A 16,787-nucleotide genomic window follows, 5' to 3' on the forward strand; every position below is an offset into this window, starting at 1 on the left:
GCTCCGCCACCCGTAAGAGCATTAAATAAGAGTATTAAAAGGGCTACTAGAGTCCTTGTTTCATAACAACCGCATTCGTTGCGTTAAAAGCGTAGGGCGGGGATGTAGGTCTGCGAGGCTTCAGCGTTATTGTGCCTTATGAACAAAGGTATAAATCTTTGCAAGTTGTAATGCTCAATTTGCAGCGCTACGTGTTGCTTTCAGGCCTTTTTTCCCTTTTTTTTTTTTTTTCCCCACGCTGAACTTCCTGTGATTTTTTCTTGACGAGAACTCAAATGTATGATAAAGAATTTCAGAAGCTACGAATACTCAACGTGAGCAAGTACACACACACCCGGGATTGAGCAGGGCGCTGCTGGAAGCTGATTTTCGAACAGATGCAGTAGGTGGCACTGGTTCTTCAGCGATTCCTAAGGGCTCAGTCACGCCTGGGAGGAGGGCAGGTGTCATTCATACTCCTCTGCTTCTACTGAACCCACGGGAGATACCGCTGGATGCACGAGCCGGTTTCTGTAGCTGCCCAAAGAATATAGCACTGCATCTTGAAGTCCTGAAGTTTTGGAAACACTAGCAGACTTTTGCTTCAGTACAAAATTGTGTTAAAGTACACCTGCAACACTGCACTTCTGAAGCAAGATAGTGATAGTTTCCATCTGATTTTTCAAAACCCTATCAGAATATAAATGCAGAAACGTGTCTGGTATTACAGTTATCGTGGTTTTTTCTCCACTAAATCTCCAAACTTCATGCAAAGATAAAACCCACTTGACAAAATACTTGATGGAGATTGCAAAGCAAAGGAAAAAGATCAGTAGACTTACAAGAAAATTTATAAAATTCATTGTCAGCATTTCAGTAACAGTGGCTTCCTGCTCTCAAATACACATAAACTATTTCGAATCCAGTCTACAGATAGCCCTTTTTGAGCGCTGCAAAATATCAGAATACTACTTAGCTAAACGGTCACCTTGTAGAGGGCAGCAAAGCATTCTAATAGTCCAACTTCTGACTCAGCTCACAATGTACTGTCGCAAACTCTTTCATATTTGAAGGCTGCCATTTTGAATGTATGCAATTCCCTAGTCTATCTTTATGGAAATAATAGAAACCCATTGAGGAAGATAAACCAAAATTATTTTTACTGTTTGTATAGCAATGTAAATGTGAGTAACGTGTTACCACAAAAAGAAGGAAAATGTTTTTTCATGGGAAACCTAATATAGCTTTAATAAGATTCTATGAAATTAACACTGCATTATTAAAAAAAAACAACCAAACAAGCAAACCCAAAATGCTGCAGTGGCATTGCTACAGGCTCTCAACACAATTTAAACCAAATTTAAGCTTTCAAAATCATGTGTGGACCAAGTCTATTGACTTTAAATTTGGACATGGGATTATTCCTACATTCCAAAATTTATGCATCTGCTTAGAGTATTGTAAATGTCTTATTAACACACAATTAAGAACAAAGCTTAGTTCAATTTGTTGGTTCTATTTGTGCAATGGGAACAATCAAAGCAAAACAATGCATTGTTTTAGGGAGACAAAATTTGAAAGTCTCTATCCTGAGTCTTAAATCCCAATCTAAATGTAAACTGCTGGAAGCTGGAAAAATGCATTCTTCTGAAGCGTTTTATGTAAAATCTTTAAAGATGAATCATGCCAACCTCATTTTGAGTCAGGTTCTTTTCAGGCAACACATTTCAGCACATAAACATACAAAAATCTAAGATACAACTACATTTGTTCAGAACTTTTTTGAGGAAAATATTGTTTTCATGAAAAAAATAAAACTTTTCAAATGCTCTGACATTTCCTTAGTTTTCCACCACTAGCATCTAGTCATAGCATCATGAGTGTTAACAGGGAGTGATCAGGAGAGAAAAGTCAGTGCTGAAATAAAATATCATAGTAATTCTAACGAGAAATTCCCAAAATGAGGACTATTATTTTTCACTACAATGTTTCTCACATTTTGGAGACCAACCTGTTCTCAGAATTAATTACACAGAGCATTAAAAGTCCAGTTTAATTCTTAAATTGGTGTTGGAGGCTTTAGTTCAGGAAAGCACTTCAGTAATTTTTAGTTTTATCCCAATTCAGAAGAATATTCTAAGCGTGTTGGTATGTGCTCATGTCCTAGGATTTGAGTGTGTGTGTGGAGCCACATCCCCATAATGCAGGACATGGATATGAGTCAGGTACCAACCCATAATCCAATTTCAAGTTGTCACACTTCAGGAACACTCAAAGGTCCCAACAGTTGCCATGGCCTCTATGCAGATATTCTTCCATGTTAATTTCTAGTCCTTTCATTATGACTTACGTGGTAAATTCTTTCTGCCTTACTTCTAATGAACCGCCTCTTATGTTGTGCGTAATTCCACCGAAATCAGTGGATGCTACCAGCAGCATAAAGTACAGCTCAAACTGACCAAAGTGCCTCAATCTTTAATATAACCACATGTCAGAACATAGAAGAAATAGTAAATTCCAGGCATTAATTACTAAACAAAGTCTTGACACCACTTTACATCTTATAAACCTGGATATTTACATATGCTTGTCAACAATCCCTAACATTCTGAGTTGTATTAAAGTTGCCTATCTGCCAACTATTGATGAAAGGTGAACATATTTTTGTTTCACAAATGATTATTTGAGAAAGCAGTCTCATGATGATTGGTTTTATTCATCAAACAGGTTGCAACAACAACTGTTCACATTACTGAAGTAATTTCTTAAAAGCAGAATATTTTTGAATCTTGAAAATGCTGAAAAAACTGAAAGAACTTGCCTTTCTCATTACAGGTGTCAGCATCTACATCTGACACAATGTTTGACTTTAAATTATTGATTCATTAACAATTTTCTTGTTTCCAGTAAACAGATAAATATTAAATGGAATGTCTTAAGGATATAGTTATCCAGCGTAGCTCTCCATTGTCTTTCTCATATTCCTCAAAAACACTCTCTTTAATAATAGCCACCATTAACATGCACTATTTTGTAATGATACTGTGACATAAAAATATGGCTTCCTTGTCCTAATATCTTAGGAGCCTACAGTATTTCAGAGTAGCTTTGGATCTCTCTTTAAAACCACCTTAATGGGAAACTTGTCTTTGGGCTTAGCTTTCACAAAATGCTGAGTGCTAACTTGGCAGCCTCAGAGTGTAAATCCCTATTGCACCTCAAAACAGGACTAACATTGGAGCACAGTACCTTGCAAGCTAGATTGTATGTGCAGTACAGCGCACTCTTTACATCCCTAGTCTGCAAAGATAAAATCTGAGGCTGAGAGAATAACTCGGTTTCCTGACTCTTCATGGGCAGTGATGAAGACTTCAGTGCCAGATGGAGTGGCGATGCCCTCAGCAGGAGGAGGAGGAGGAGCAATGCTGAATACAAGGATCTGGAGAGCTTCACTATTTTTAACTCTACAGCAAAATTTCTGAAACTTTTGATACCTCTCAGACACTGTCAGAGACAACAGCAGATGGATTCCATCCAGCATGACATTTTCATGTTTCCATGGAAAGGTGGGCAAAGAGATTCATTTCGCCTCATCCTCCTTATCCTGTGAATGTGTAAACATAATGAAAAAATTGTTGCCAGTGAATAATACTGTAACTTTGAACAAAGACCTATTACACAGACTGTAATTAATCTGTTCAAAACAAATGTTGTTTTGCTTGTGGAAGTAGATCTGCCCACATATTTCTCAAGTGTGTTAATGGATGATGGTTGTGACAGATCCCCCCCAGTTCAAAACTATGTAATAGTTATTAATAATCACACTTTGTATTTATGATTCATGCACCAGCAAAGAGGGGTTGGAATATGTTTCATGGTTTACTATAGTGGTGAGAAGACAGTGAACCATGACCTGCCTCGGATATTTATGACTCATCCCTTTGGATTCCTTTTTCCAGAAACTTTCTAGTGTTTCCAAACATGACTGTTACCATTTCAAAATTCCCTCATGATTTTGGAGAAGTACAGGTGTCAGCAGTCCCCTGTTCCCCTCGGGCTGTTTTTTGTCAGCAGTCTCCAATTTGCTACTCGAGTAGACTACTTCAAAACACAGAGCGTCCTTATTGCACCCCTGAAGACCTCTGTGCTGCACCAATGTCCAGTAGGAAATCAAAATTAAAACCTGGATTACACTAAACAAGGCCCAACCAAAGCATCCTAATGGATGAGCAAAACCACGCATATAAATGGTCTCCTCCGCGGGCACCTGGTGTTTCATGCCTCGGCCGCGCACACAGGGGCCCGGCCCACTCCGCGGGGAAACCGAGGGGCGCCCCAGCCGCTGGACAGGGGCTCCGCGCCGCCAACCGCCACGCCGAGCCGCCGCCGCCAGCGAGAGGCGGGGCTGGCCCCGGCAGGCCTTGCGGAGGGCCGTGGCCCGCGGGGCGGTGGCGGGGCGGCGGCGCGGCTGCCTTCTTCCCGCCCGCTCTCCCGCCCCCTCTCCCGCCCGCGCCCTCCTCCGGGGCGGAGGCTGTGCGAGGGCGGCCCAGCCGGGAGCGCCGCCGTGCGGGGAGCGGCGCTCGACCCTGGAGAGAGGCCCGGGCCGCGGGGTTGCTCCGGGGACAGGGCCGGAGCAGCGGGCAGAAGGTAACGCGGGCCGGCGGAGGCAGAGGTGAGGCCTCGGGTCCGCGGCGGCGGCGGTCGGGCTGGGAAGCCGCGCTGCTCCGACTCGCTGTCGCTTCCCGGCCCGGAGGCCGCGGCCGCGCAGGGGCCAGGTAGCGTTCGGCTGCCCCGGGCGTTCCTCTGTAAACTGCTGTGCCTGCTGCCTCCCGTGAGGTTACGGGTTTACACCGAGCGAGGTGGGGTTTGCGGGGTTTGGTAAGGGCTCAGGTTGTCTCAGGTTCTATTTCTTACGCCTTAAATTCCCCTTGAAGCAAGTCGGCCAAAGACATTGCAATATTTCCCAGAGTTGGGAAAACTGCTTGTAGTTCTTGGTACAGTTGTCATCAGGTTTAGCACCCACCTGTTTGCTGCTCGTAGGCATCCTGCTTTGGGTTCTCTGCAGTTTTGCCCTCTTTACAATTTATGAGAACACCTTTGTAATATAATGTGATGATTGTTTATCTCGGGAAAGCGCTTTGTGGTGTCGGGAGGCCGGGCAACGCCGTGCTGGTGGTGGAGCAGCGTGTTGGCTGGCGTGCGAAGGGGACATGGTCCTCGAAGGGGACACCATCCTCTGCTTCCTCAGGAAGGCGGTGGCAGGGCAACTAAAACCTCTGCGCCACGAGTTCTGCTTTGGACTGTGTGAGAGAAATCATGAGAGTTTTGCTCATAAGGTTGCTGTGTCGGGGGGCGTGGGTATTGCCGCTGAAAAATCTTCAAAGCGCTTTTTGCAGTTACTTGGGCCAGCACTTGGGCTTGGGGTGAGTGGTTAGCAGGGCACGGTCCGTGGAGGTAAAATTTGCCAGAGCTAAGAACGTTGTAAATTAAATTAATGCCTCTGGCATACAGTTTTGTAACATGGCTGGCTGACTCGTGGCAGAGGTTGTGTGTGCTGGTTGTTTGAGATAGTCCTAAAACCTTGGGTGTTCATTTTTGTAGTTCTAGATGCCAGGCTAGGTGTCCTCATTCGTATCTCTGGCAGTTGTTGTCGACATCTAGCTGTATGTGCTGTGCTGTTAGCCGTGGGAGTCCTCTCACTAATGCTTAAGCGCTCTTCTGCAGGCTCTTTGCTGTTTTCTGTCTATATGCCTGAACTAAAGTGTAACCCAGGAAATTCGGTATAAAATATAGGGTTTATTAGTCAAGTTAGTTGTTAAAAGGAAAAAAAAAAAAAAGTAGATTACAGGTAACTAATTGCTCATGTCCAAAAGAAGCATAAGGTTTTATATTAGTATTCAAATGATAGTAAATGTGTTAAAAGATTTCATCGCTGTTTTTGACAAGTTCTCCCTAGCCCTTGATAAGCCTGGGCAGGTGATTTTGACACCAGCACTGAACAATGCTAGCATAGCTGAGTAGTGACCTTGTCCTGGCTCAGTTATGAATATGCCCACAAGTGCTGTGCTTTTGTATCCAGGTGTAGTAAACCAAGAGTCATTCCAAAGCTATTCTTATTTGGAATTTTATCATTTGTGAAAATGAGTAGACAGCCTAGTTTCAAATAATGATTTTATGTATATTTAATTTTGAAATTTTAAGTTTTCTTCATTATGAAGTCTTTTGGAGGTCATGACTTCTTTATAACTAACTTTAATAATATGAAATCTCTTTTTCTTATTAGAATAAAATGGGTGTAAGATTTTTAATGTCATCTTTCTTGTATTTTTTGGAATTATCCAGTGCAGTTTTTATTAAACAGAATAAATTTTTATTAAAAATGGATGTGCTTCATACATCTTAGTTGGTTATACAATTTCAATTGGGATGTATGTCCTCAAATGTGCATCATTTGGGTGCTTTTCAGTTGGGATTGGTGTACTTTTCATCTCCCACCATGAATGTCACAGGTGAATAAAAGATCAGTTTGAGTAAATAATTCTGTCATGATAGCTGCAATATTGTCTTCTGAGATAAAACCTTAAAGAAAGTTTATATATTGTTTATGAGTGGAAAAAATGTATTTTGTTATGTAAAAGTTACAGATCAAGGACTTTAAGAACTGCTCGCTGTCTCTCTTGTCTCTACGTTCTGGTTCCAGGGTGCAGAGCAATATGCAGAATAAACAAGTAGACAATATGCAGAATAAACAAGTAGATTCCACTGTTCTGATAGCAGCATTATTTTTTAAGCCCCCCCCCCCCCCCCCCCCCCCCCCGTTTCTGGTCATTATTGGATCAAATGTAGGAGTCCAATAAGAAAGGGATATGATTGCCTCTGTGCTTTTTTGCAACTTAGTTACTGGGAGTAAAATGTTTCTTTGTGCCTGCTGACTTAAGTCATAGCAGGTTGCAAAAGAAACACCATAATGCTTGCTGACCTATTTTTCTTTCATAATCTACTTCCTTAAGATGTTTTTTCCACAACCTTGTACAGTGCAGCCCTTTTTGGTGGTGGTGTGCAATGTTACTGTCTTTAAGTGGTACTTTCTGCTCTCTGTAAAAATGTGCTTTTTATAGGTAGGGCAGAATCTTACGTGAAGACTCCTTACATCTCTCAGTGGTTTATCTTGGGTACATAGTTTATCATGCAGAAGAATAAGGTCTTGCTTGGTTGATTATCAGTTGAAAATAACAGTAGATGAAATCATAAACAGGTCTGTGAGGCTGAATCTCTCATCAATTCCTACTGCTCAAGTTATGAGACTTAAGATCACTTCAAATGCAGAACTTGTAGGGAAACTGGATAGTTAATTACTTATTTTTAAATTTTTTGTGTGTTATGTGGATATATCAATTTCTTTGCACATCTTGCTTTAGCTTTTGTTAAAGATTAGTTCTGCATTATCAATTGCTTTTGTACACAAGTAGTACACTCTAAATGATTTGATTTTTTTTTGTGCTCATCTTGCCTGGTGAGTGAAAATCCTTCAGGCCTTTTTTTAAGAAATTAGGTCAGAAAATTAACAGTTGCCAATCAATATTTATCTAGTAATATCTTCTGTTAGGTCAAACTGTTTACCTTGAAAATATAGCCATTGCAAATTAGAGAGACATTAACATATGAAAAAGTTGAATCCCTTAAAGACTAGTTGCTTTACAATGTAGCAAAACCTTGTGATAAATCTAGCTGGTTAGCTCTTACAGTTGTTACCCAAACCCCTCACCAGTTTTGAAATCTTGGCAGATTTTGCAAGTTGGGAGGCTGCCTCCTTTATACATCAGCTCTGCCATGGTATTTGCAGGGCTGTGGGGTAGGGCTTCTGGGGAACCTACAAGCAGGGTCCAGAGCCATGGGACAATGGTAGAAAAATTGATTATTTTTTTGTGTGTGTGTTTTTTTTTTAATGAGGTGTGGTTCAGAATTACACTGAATTTCCTGAAGTTAGCCTTAATAGCTGACTCAGCAATGTCTTTACTGGTGTCAAAACAGGCTTTATTTGAACAAGAAAGGTTTAATTTTAAAAGCTTCCTAGAAAAATGGATATGACGTGTGTAGTGAATGATCTTTGAAGGGACACATAGGTTACATGTGGTGTCTTGTAGTGCTTTTTTTAGGGTTCTCAAAATGAGAAGGTCGGAAAGTAGGTTTGGTGAGGTGTTAATAACCACATGTAAATCCATGCATGTTTCTGTTTCTGGCTTCGGGGAGGTAGCATTTGAAATGCTGTGAAATAGTTGGCAGATACAGGAAGCAGCTGGTTCTTTTTGATCTCTGTCCAGTGAAAGTCCTCCTGTTGGTGAAAGTGAAGTTTATTTGGGTTTTTTTGCCTTTTGTCATCACCTTATTTCTAAGGTTCATGAGCTAGTAGGCAGATTGCACGTGGTTACATAGAGGCTCTCTTGGGTTTATAACAAGAACAGAAACTAATCTGGTTTTAGCAGCAATTTTTTTAACAACAGTTTAGTGGTTGACTGGTGTTTAGAGAGTCTCGTCCTTGGACATCATACTTCCAGTGAGTTTCTAATATCAGCCTTCATCAACCTAACACGAGTATTCAATATGAAGTTCAAAGGTTCTTTAACGAATCACTTTGGGCATTTCAGCTGAACACAAGTAGAGTCTTTATGGTTCCATAGAAGATTTATGAATCTCTCTTTATTGGAAAGTGGCTCTATTGGGACTGTGTGCAAGTAAAGCAAAAAAAAAAAAAAGAAACAGTGATCTCATCCTTCATCTATTAGCTTATGAAAATTGGTGTACAGGCTGGGGAATTGAGCACAGCCTTGAAAGAGATCCTCATTTTACCCGTGGTTTTAAATGTAGTCTAGAGTTGATTTTACCTGCTGTTTCTGAGATAGTTGTGTTTTTAATACTTGTGATTTAGTGCATTGGCTAAGTAACAGATTTCTTCTTTTAACATCTTTTTACAGCTATTTGATTAACAAAATGAAGCCTGCAAAGCTGCACTATTGGATTCTGGGTTGGTGTTCTATGGCATTATGTTGTTGGTGTACTTCAGATAAATTCACTCAAAGGTAAGTTAGGCTTTAAAAAGAAGCCCTGACAGTTCTTTCTTAAATGCACAGCAGAATACTTCTAATGAGTGTAAACTTTATTTCATTATGTGCTGTATTTCCTTAGACCATTGGTAAATGAGGCATCAACATTAACTGGAGTAGTGGGTGTTATGCCTAAGAAAACCTTTAAATTTATTAATGTGTCAGCATGAAAAAAAGAGGGAAACTTAAATTACATTAATTGCACTTAAAAACTTTGCAGTCTTTCTTTAAATGAGTCATTTAGACTTGTAATAGTAATGACAAAGATCAGAAATATTTCTGGGACCTATAACGAAAAACTGGGATAATCCTTATGGCATGAATTGTATCAACTGTTACACTGTGTATATTTTTTTAGTTGCTGTTTTCTCAGTTCCAGTAATTTTAAATTCCTTTTCACACAGCATCCCAGCTGGGGTTGTATTAGTGCCGCACAGCCCTTTGGTGGTTGGCGCTTGACAAAATCTGAGCTTGAGTACTAATAGAACCCACACCCCAAATCACACCTTTCTGTAGTATAAGCTCAAATTCCTGTTGCATTGTACTAGGAAATAAACTTTTTGCATTCCTTAAATGTCTTGGCAAGAGAATGGTTAAGGGTGCTCAGTTAAGTGCTGAACTTCATGTAACAGCTACCTTGTAGCTGGTTGGTAGCTTAGATGCTATACTGAGGTTTCTGGAATCCCCAGGACTTGGGCTATGGCTTGGCCATCCGTCCTGGCACAAGAGGCAGCTCTAGAGAGGCACAGTGCTGAACTGCATAGAGGAGGATAATTCAGGCCAAAAAAAAGAGGGGAGATATCCCTGAAGCTGGGTAGGTACTGAAAATGGCTTTCCTTGGATTCCAGTTCTGAGCTTAAATTTCTAAATTTTATTTGGTTAACTAATTAACAATTCGTTAATAAATTGGTCTATTTAATAACGAAAATTTTATGACCTGTCCTTAGCCAAAAAGTGTGCTTTGGGAGAATTTGTTTTGGCATGTTGGTTGTTGCAGAAGTTCAGCTGCTATTTCAAATATAGATGAAAGATGGTATTTTTCTAAGCAAGGATTTTTTAAAGCAAGGAAACTAACTGCTGTACAATACTGGGGAATTACTCTATTCAGGTTTCCACAGCATCAGCGAAGACCAGTTAGAAATGTTAATAGTTTTCACTGTGGCTATAACTGATGCCAGAGCTATTCTGCTAAGTTACTTAAACACCACAGATACATGTGAATGCTTAAGAGAACGTGTCCATTGCAAACTGGCAAAACTAGAGGAAAAAATTGAGATGTAATGTGGGAGCATCCTTGCTTCCTCAAGTTGAGAGGAATTAGTTTTTCTCTTTTTCTTCTTGTATAACCTCTGGCAAGCAGTAATGAAGGACATGTGTCTATTAGCTTCCAGAGAATAGCAATTTATTTTGACAGTACTGCACATAGTGCTGTCAGTTTGAACAATTTACTGTTCTGTTTTTGTTGATTTTCCTACTTGCTGCTCTATTTAATAATTCAGTGTGGTTGCCTAATAGCTGAATTTATCTACTGTTTTGTCTGAAGCAGCAAGTTTTTTTGTCTACTCCTAGTTTATCCAGAATAGATCTGCTCCAGACTTGGAAAACTGTTGGAACTGTTCCCTCTGTAGAAGTGGTAGAGACGTGGCATTGGCTTCAAACACCTTTTGAACAAAATTTTTAAACTTTTTTCTTTTCCCTTTCCCTCTGCACAGGAAAACGATAATACTGATGCCCAGTACTGGGCTGCACCTAGAAGATTCTTAACATCCTAAACAAAGATATCAGGGGGTTTTGGTAATTATTGTTGTAAAAGCTTGCCATTGTGCACTCTCCTAAATATAAAACAGAACAACGTGTTTCTTCCATATTTAAGAAATGGGAAGCATATGGAAATAGGATGACAGGAGTAGAATTTGTTTAACAATGAAGGGGTATTAGCAGGTTTCTAAATATTTTGTTTCTATGTGAGTTCTTAGTTTGGTCCTGCTGTGTTTGGAATTCTCAAATATTGTGATAGAAGCTGTAAGCAACAACCAGCTCTAATAACAATGCATTATGCTAGTAAGCATTGTGCTGCTGCCTGAAGGTATTGTCCTTTTAAAAATGCATGAGGAAAAATGAATATTTCTGTGTTTCTCCAGTGACAACCACCCTCATAGCTGGAAAAAGCTGTATCTTGCTCATCATTGGCCAGTGACTGTATGTAAGGTGAGATTTTTGTGTTTTGTTCTCTTTTATCCTGACAAAGGTAGCCTTAGATGATGTGTTTAAAAACAGACTGAAAGAAGCCCACCAAGCATTTAATCATGCTTATGCCCTTATATCTTTATAAAAGCTTTTTCTGATCTTGGTGCAACTTTTGCTGCTTCCCCTGCACTCCAGAGTAGCAGTAAACAAGACGGGATGTGTTGTTACAGCTCTAGTAGTCAATGTAGGACATACTGTATGCTAAGCCTTAATTGCTTGTTACGTATTTTGTGATGTCTTGTTAGTTGTAAACTTAATCCTAGACTTCAACCAGACTCTTAAGGAGACTTGCCTGTCTTGTCTGACTGAAGACAGCAGATTAGTACTTGAACTGGTTACTGCATGATGAGTTCTAGCTTTGTAATTTTGGCTCCAACATTTTAATAAGCCATCAAATATGGATTCAGTCAGGAAAAAGAGAACTATAAAGCTGTTATGGCAACTATAAAGCTGTTATCTCTGAGCATTTCTGTATTTGAGGGGTGGGAACCAAAAGCGAACCAAACTTTCCAACATGTGTCTGTCAAAAGCACAGCTAAGAGTTGTACTTAAGTCCCTTTTGCTATTAAATACCTACTACCATCTGATAAATAGAACCTTTTTGCTATGCTGGAAATACTTGAAGGCCTCTTCTCATGCAGGTAAGTTAAAAATACACTATACTACAAAATGGAAGATGTATCAGATTTACTGACACAGGGATGAAAAACCCTGTGGATAATAAGCTTCAGTTTCAGGCATATATCTCTGGAGTCAAAAATGTCCCGATTCTTGGAGACTTAGGTTTATTTATTACAATATCAGAGTCCTATTTTTTGTGCTTTAGGTACTTCTTTTAATTTCTAATTCCTGTTTCTGGAAATATGTATAGAAACAGTAGCAGCAAAAGTCACGTACTCCCAAAATTTCTGAGGAAAAGTAGATGTACTTTATATTAGTTAAATGTGGAGGGGAGGTATCAATAGCAAAGCAGATATGTGTGACTGAGACCAGGGAGTGGCCACGGTTACGGTTTTTGTTTGCCTGTTTTTGAGGGAGAATAATGGCAGATTTGATGCAATTTGTGTCTGATTTTCTGTTGAGTAAACACTTCTGTTGCTGACTTTAAGCAGAGAGGTTGATGTTCAGGAGCTTGTAGTGCCTGGCGCAAGTGGGCATTCAGAGTCAGTAGCAGTGCAAACCCTTGCTTACATGAATGAAATGCAAACAATTAAAAAAATACAAATCAAAACCCACTACAAACCAACCAAACACAAAAATCCTACCAGCCTGTTTTCCCACTGAATATTCATGCTAGCTACTACTCTTAATTCCAGGATAGTGCTATTGGTAAATTAATAAATAACCTTTATAACTTTCCAGTGAAATTGTAATGAATAATTGAAGATAGTAAGCATCAGAAAATGTAGGCTTTCTTATACTTTTTTGATTTGTTGTGATCTTCTTTAGTAAGAGATGGATGGAAGCATTGCAAAGGAGCAAAGAAAAAGTGAAATTAAAATCATAGTAAGTGACTTTTTGCGCAGTTTCACATCACTGAGTCATATGAAGAAACAAAATCTCAACTGTACTCCCCTAAAGGCTTTCTTTTGCTAATATTAATGTAAGGGGAGTTCCCAAATTCAGCTGTGGGCTTTTTTTTTTTTTAAGTACCTAGATTCTTCTGCATGTTCAGTGTATTTATATTTGATAGCTATGTTATTTCAGGAAGGAAGTATTTTTAATGTCATTCTGCAGTTTAAAACTGTTGACATGATGTTGAAAGGAAAAACAGCTGAGTGAAGGAAACTGCAAAATTCATATCATTTATGTAAAAACCTTTGAGACAGTACTTTGTGCTTATTAGCTTGTTTCCAATGTAAAGGCACCTGGTTATAAACTACTTCACTGGTTATAAACTACTGTGTTCTTGGTAGGTGTGTGGATGACCTACATCTTAATTCCTACCTATTTTGCATATCTGTGTTAAAGTTTTTTGGCTTTTGAAGGCCTGAAATGTCTTTTTTTAAATTTAGTGGGCACAGTTCAGCATGCCAGAAATTTGAGAGTACACATCTCCCAGCTCTTTCAGTGCTTAAAACTGTAACGTGTTCAGTTGGTGCTTTTTAATACTGAGTGTGATCAGCACCATTAAACTGGAAAGTGTTTTGTAACCATATCTTCTGAACTAATTCATTCAAATAAAATAACGAGTATCATGGAAGCAATAATAATCCCAGGACTTAACTACTGACTGCTGCAGTGAAAGGGTGAAGAGAGATGTTTTTCCGCATCATGTGATTAGAAATTCCAGTACCATGTAATTGACCTAAAGTGACTATGTCTTCTACAGAGATATCCAAGATAAATTCACAGACCTCAAGTGATTATGAATTCAATGTTTCTTTAATAAATTGTGCCTGTGGTGTAACTTACTGAACTTCATGTTGTTAATTCATGTCACATTTAAACTTTCTGGTCACAAATTAACATGAATCCTGTTGGGTGGAAATAGGAGCAGCTCAAAAGCAAGAAGAGGCACTTTCCCCCTCCCTTTTTATGGAGTTGTGAAGATCTGTAATTCAAAGACTTAAAAAGACAAATATTATTACAGCTTTTGCATCTTGGAGATGGCAAGAGAAAAACTTATGTGGGTGTTTCCTTTTGAAATGGGGAAAATCTGGTGCAAGTTTGTAGGCTGTTTGGTTCCTCTTCAGTTGAGAATGGGAAGGATGATAAAGAAAGGAGTACTAAAACCTGCTGTCATGTGCCTTTTACTGCACATATGTGCTGATGAAATGAAAGAATCAAAGAAAGGACAACAGAATAGGCTGGTGAACGGAACAGCCTGAATTCAAGTTTGAATGTAGTGTTAAGCAGCAGATGATTTTTTTTTTTTAATGTGTGATAAAATGTTTTCCTAATTTCAGGCTTTGGCAATAACTTTATAGCAGAGGCTTAAAGGAAGAATAGAAATTACTTTTTTTTTTGTTTTGTCTTAAACAGAAGTAGTCACATAATATAGAAAGAATTAAAGGATTTAAGGTGGGGGCAGTACACCGTTGTGATCGAGCATTAGATCAAAAAGTTCCTTAGATAAAGGGATACCTTTACTTCTTTGTTTGTGTGCTAAGCCAGGTGTGTCAAAGTGTGTGTCCAGCTCTTGACATGCTATTTTGGAAGAAAAGAAAGTCTGTTTGTTTTGTGGTTGGTTTTTTTTTTCTTTTTCCCCTAAATGCTCCTATAACTCATAAGCTAACTCTTAATCTGTACCTCCAGCTTCTCTGTGAATCAGCTCTGGTTTAGATGTTTTTGTGGGTCTTTATCTTCTGTAAGGATGAACACGTGAAAGGTTGTAGCTTATCAGCTTGTGCTAGAGAGGAATTCAGCAAGAATTAAATTCATTTTGTTTCTCTCCTCCCAAATTTTTTCAGCAACCTTATAAATTTGGTTCATTCATTGATTGGTTTTACCCCAGGAGATGAGGGGAAGGAGGAAGGGGAATAATTAAACACTTTTTGAGGGAGAGAAATTGAAGAGGTGAACTCTCTCTGCAGCTTCAAAAGCAAGGATTTTTCATAGCAATTGTGATGTTTCATTACAAAATAACACTTAAAATTAATCCTAATTAAACAGATGGTCTACTTAAAAAGGTGGTTAAAAGGGAGAACAGGATTAAATATTTCACTTCCCAGAAGATTACTTTTTATTTAAACTTGGAGTGTCTGTATGTGATCCAGTAGCACTACCTTCTCCTGTGTACAAGCCACCAAACCAAGGGATTTATAACTTGGGCAGCTCTAGAGGTAACACTTCCATGACAGTTTGATGTTTCACTTTCTGGCATTTCAGAGGTGGAAGGAGCTTCTGCGCTTCTGACAGCTGCTGTTTATCCGATGTCTTGCTATTACAAATCAGCTAATCTCTCTGCTGCAGCATTCCCTCTCAGCATGGTGGGTGCTGTAAAGGCTCACTGGCACTTTTCTTAGGGTTATAGATCATGTATAGTTAATTTTGATTGGTTTGATTATCAGATTGCTTTAAAACAGGAGAAAACAATGTTCCTGTTTCAAATTAATCTAGATACAGAAGGCTTTCTGGGGTTCAATGCCTACTTGAAAATACACATTTGTAACTCAGTTTCACGTCAGCAATTGCCTGAGGGTGAATTAATTCTTCAGCAATCAGTACATGATAAACAGGAAGGTTGATAAACAGTGTTTTTGCAGAAGCAGTAGGGGTACCCAGCTTCTGAGACTAACATTTGCTCATTTTATGATACTGATTTGAAATGAACATTGGTAAAATACTGTGACTACAACTAAATAACAGCAACAAAGAAGGAGGATGAATGAAGCTGACCAAAGTATGCAGAATGTCAGCTGATGCATTGTAGCTGTTGCATTGACCTCACAGTTCTGACAGCACACAATATAACACCAAGAGCCTGGTGAAATGTGTAGAAGAAATTCCTAATAAGGTTAGTGTTGTGATAGGGGAGAACTGGTTCCAGAATTAAAATACTTCTGGCTTTCCTTTAAGCTGTCTGAGAACTGTGGTTCAAGATTGGATAAGGAACACAATTGCACTGTTCTTGTTACTACCCTTGGTTGAGCAAGCTGGTTAGCTGTCAGGATGTTTTTCAGGGGATGATGCATTAGCTGCTGGCTATTAATTTGCTGTATTTTGGGCTAGATAGCTCAACTCTTTCAGCTCCACAAGCTTGTGTCATGACAGGAGCAGTATTGTTTAGGTGTTTGCAATGTGTGTTTGTTGAAACTACTTTCAGGAAAAAAGCTGTTGCTGGGTTTAATTGGTTCTGTTATTGGTGGCAAGAGAGGAGAGGAAGGAAACTAGCACAGAACAAGAAAGTCTTGCAGAGCTTGCAGTTTTGCTGCTGCTAGCCTGTGGCAGGTGGAAGGCAATTAGTGAGATTACAGGCCTCTGCTTTTCTCTACACTGCTTTTGCTCTGGCATCGCATAAAAGGCATTGTGGTATAATTAAGACAGGATACACAGCTGAAGAAGGAAGCTATTATTATGGGAAAAGAAAGTCTGAGGAGGTTGTTATTTAGTGGCAAAAAGTGTTTACTAAAAAGAGCCATAATTACTAAGCAGAATAATCAGGGAAAATACAGTAATGGTATTCTGTGATGATGAACATGGACTTTTTTTGACTCTGTTCAGGAATGTGTACTGTGCTGTAAGCAGTAATTAATCATAGAAGAGTTTAGGTTGGAAGGGATCTTAAAGGTCATCCAGATCCAGCTCCACTGCTGTGGGCAGGGACACCTTCCACTAGACCAGGTTGCTCAAAGCTCCATCCAGCCTGGCCCTGAACACTTCCAAGGAGGGGACATCCACAACTCCGCTGGGCAACCTGTTCCAGTGCCTCACTGCCCCTCACAGTGAAGAATTTCTTCCTATTACCTAATCTAAATCTATCTTCTTTCAGTTTAAAACCATTACCTCTTGTCCTGT

At 39.4% G+C, this 16,787-nt stretch overlaps 1 protein-coding gene across 5 annotated transcripts in view; it reads left to right on the forward strand.

Moving 5' to 3' along the window:
• The first annotated feature begins 4,471 nt into the window (after window positions 1-4,471).
• RNASET2 (ribonuclease T2) overlaps window positions 4,472-16,787 on the forward strand; it is a 28,920-nt gene continuing 16,604 nt past the window's right edge. The window contains exons 1-3 of one of the 5 annotated variants that reach the window (XM_080388981.1): window positions 4,472-4,626; window positions 8,952-9,056; window positions 11,222-11,288. In XM_080388981.1, the coding sequence (XP_080245107.1) occupies window positions 8,968-9,056; window positions 11,222-11,288 (156 nt within the window). In that variant the 5' untranslated portion in view covers window positions 4,472-4,626; window positions 8,952-8,967. The other 4 variants (XM_080388980.1, XM_080388983.1, XM_080388982.1 and 1 more) reach the window with 4 other exon arrangements.

Source organism: Falco punctatus (genome assembly GCF_963210335.1).
Source record: "Falco punctatus genome assembly, chromosome: 5".
NCBI lineage: Eukaryota > Metazoa > Chordata > Aves > Falconiformes > Falconidae > Falco > Falco punctatus.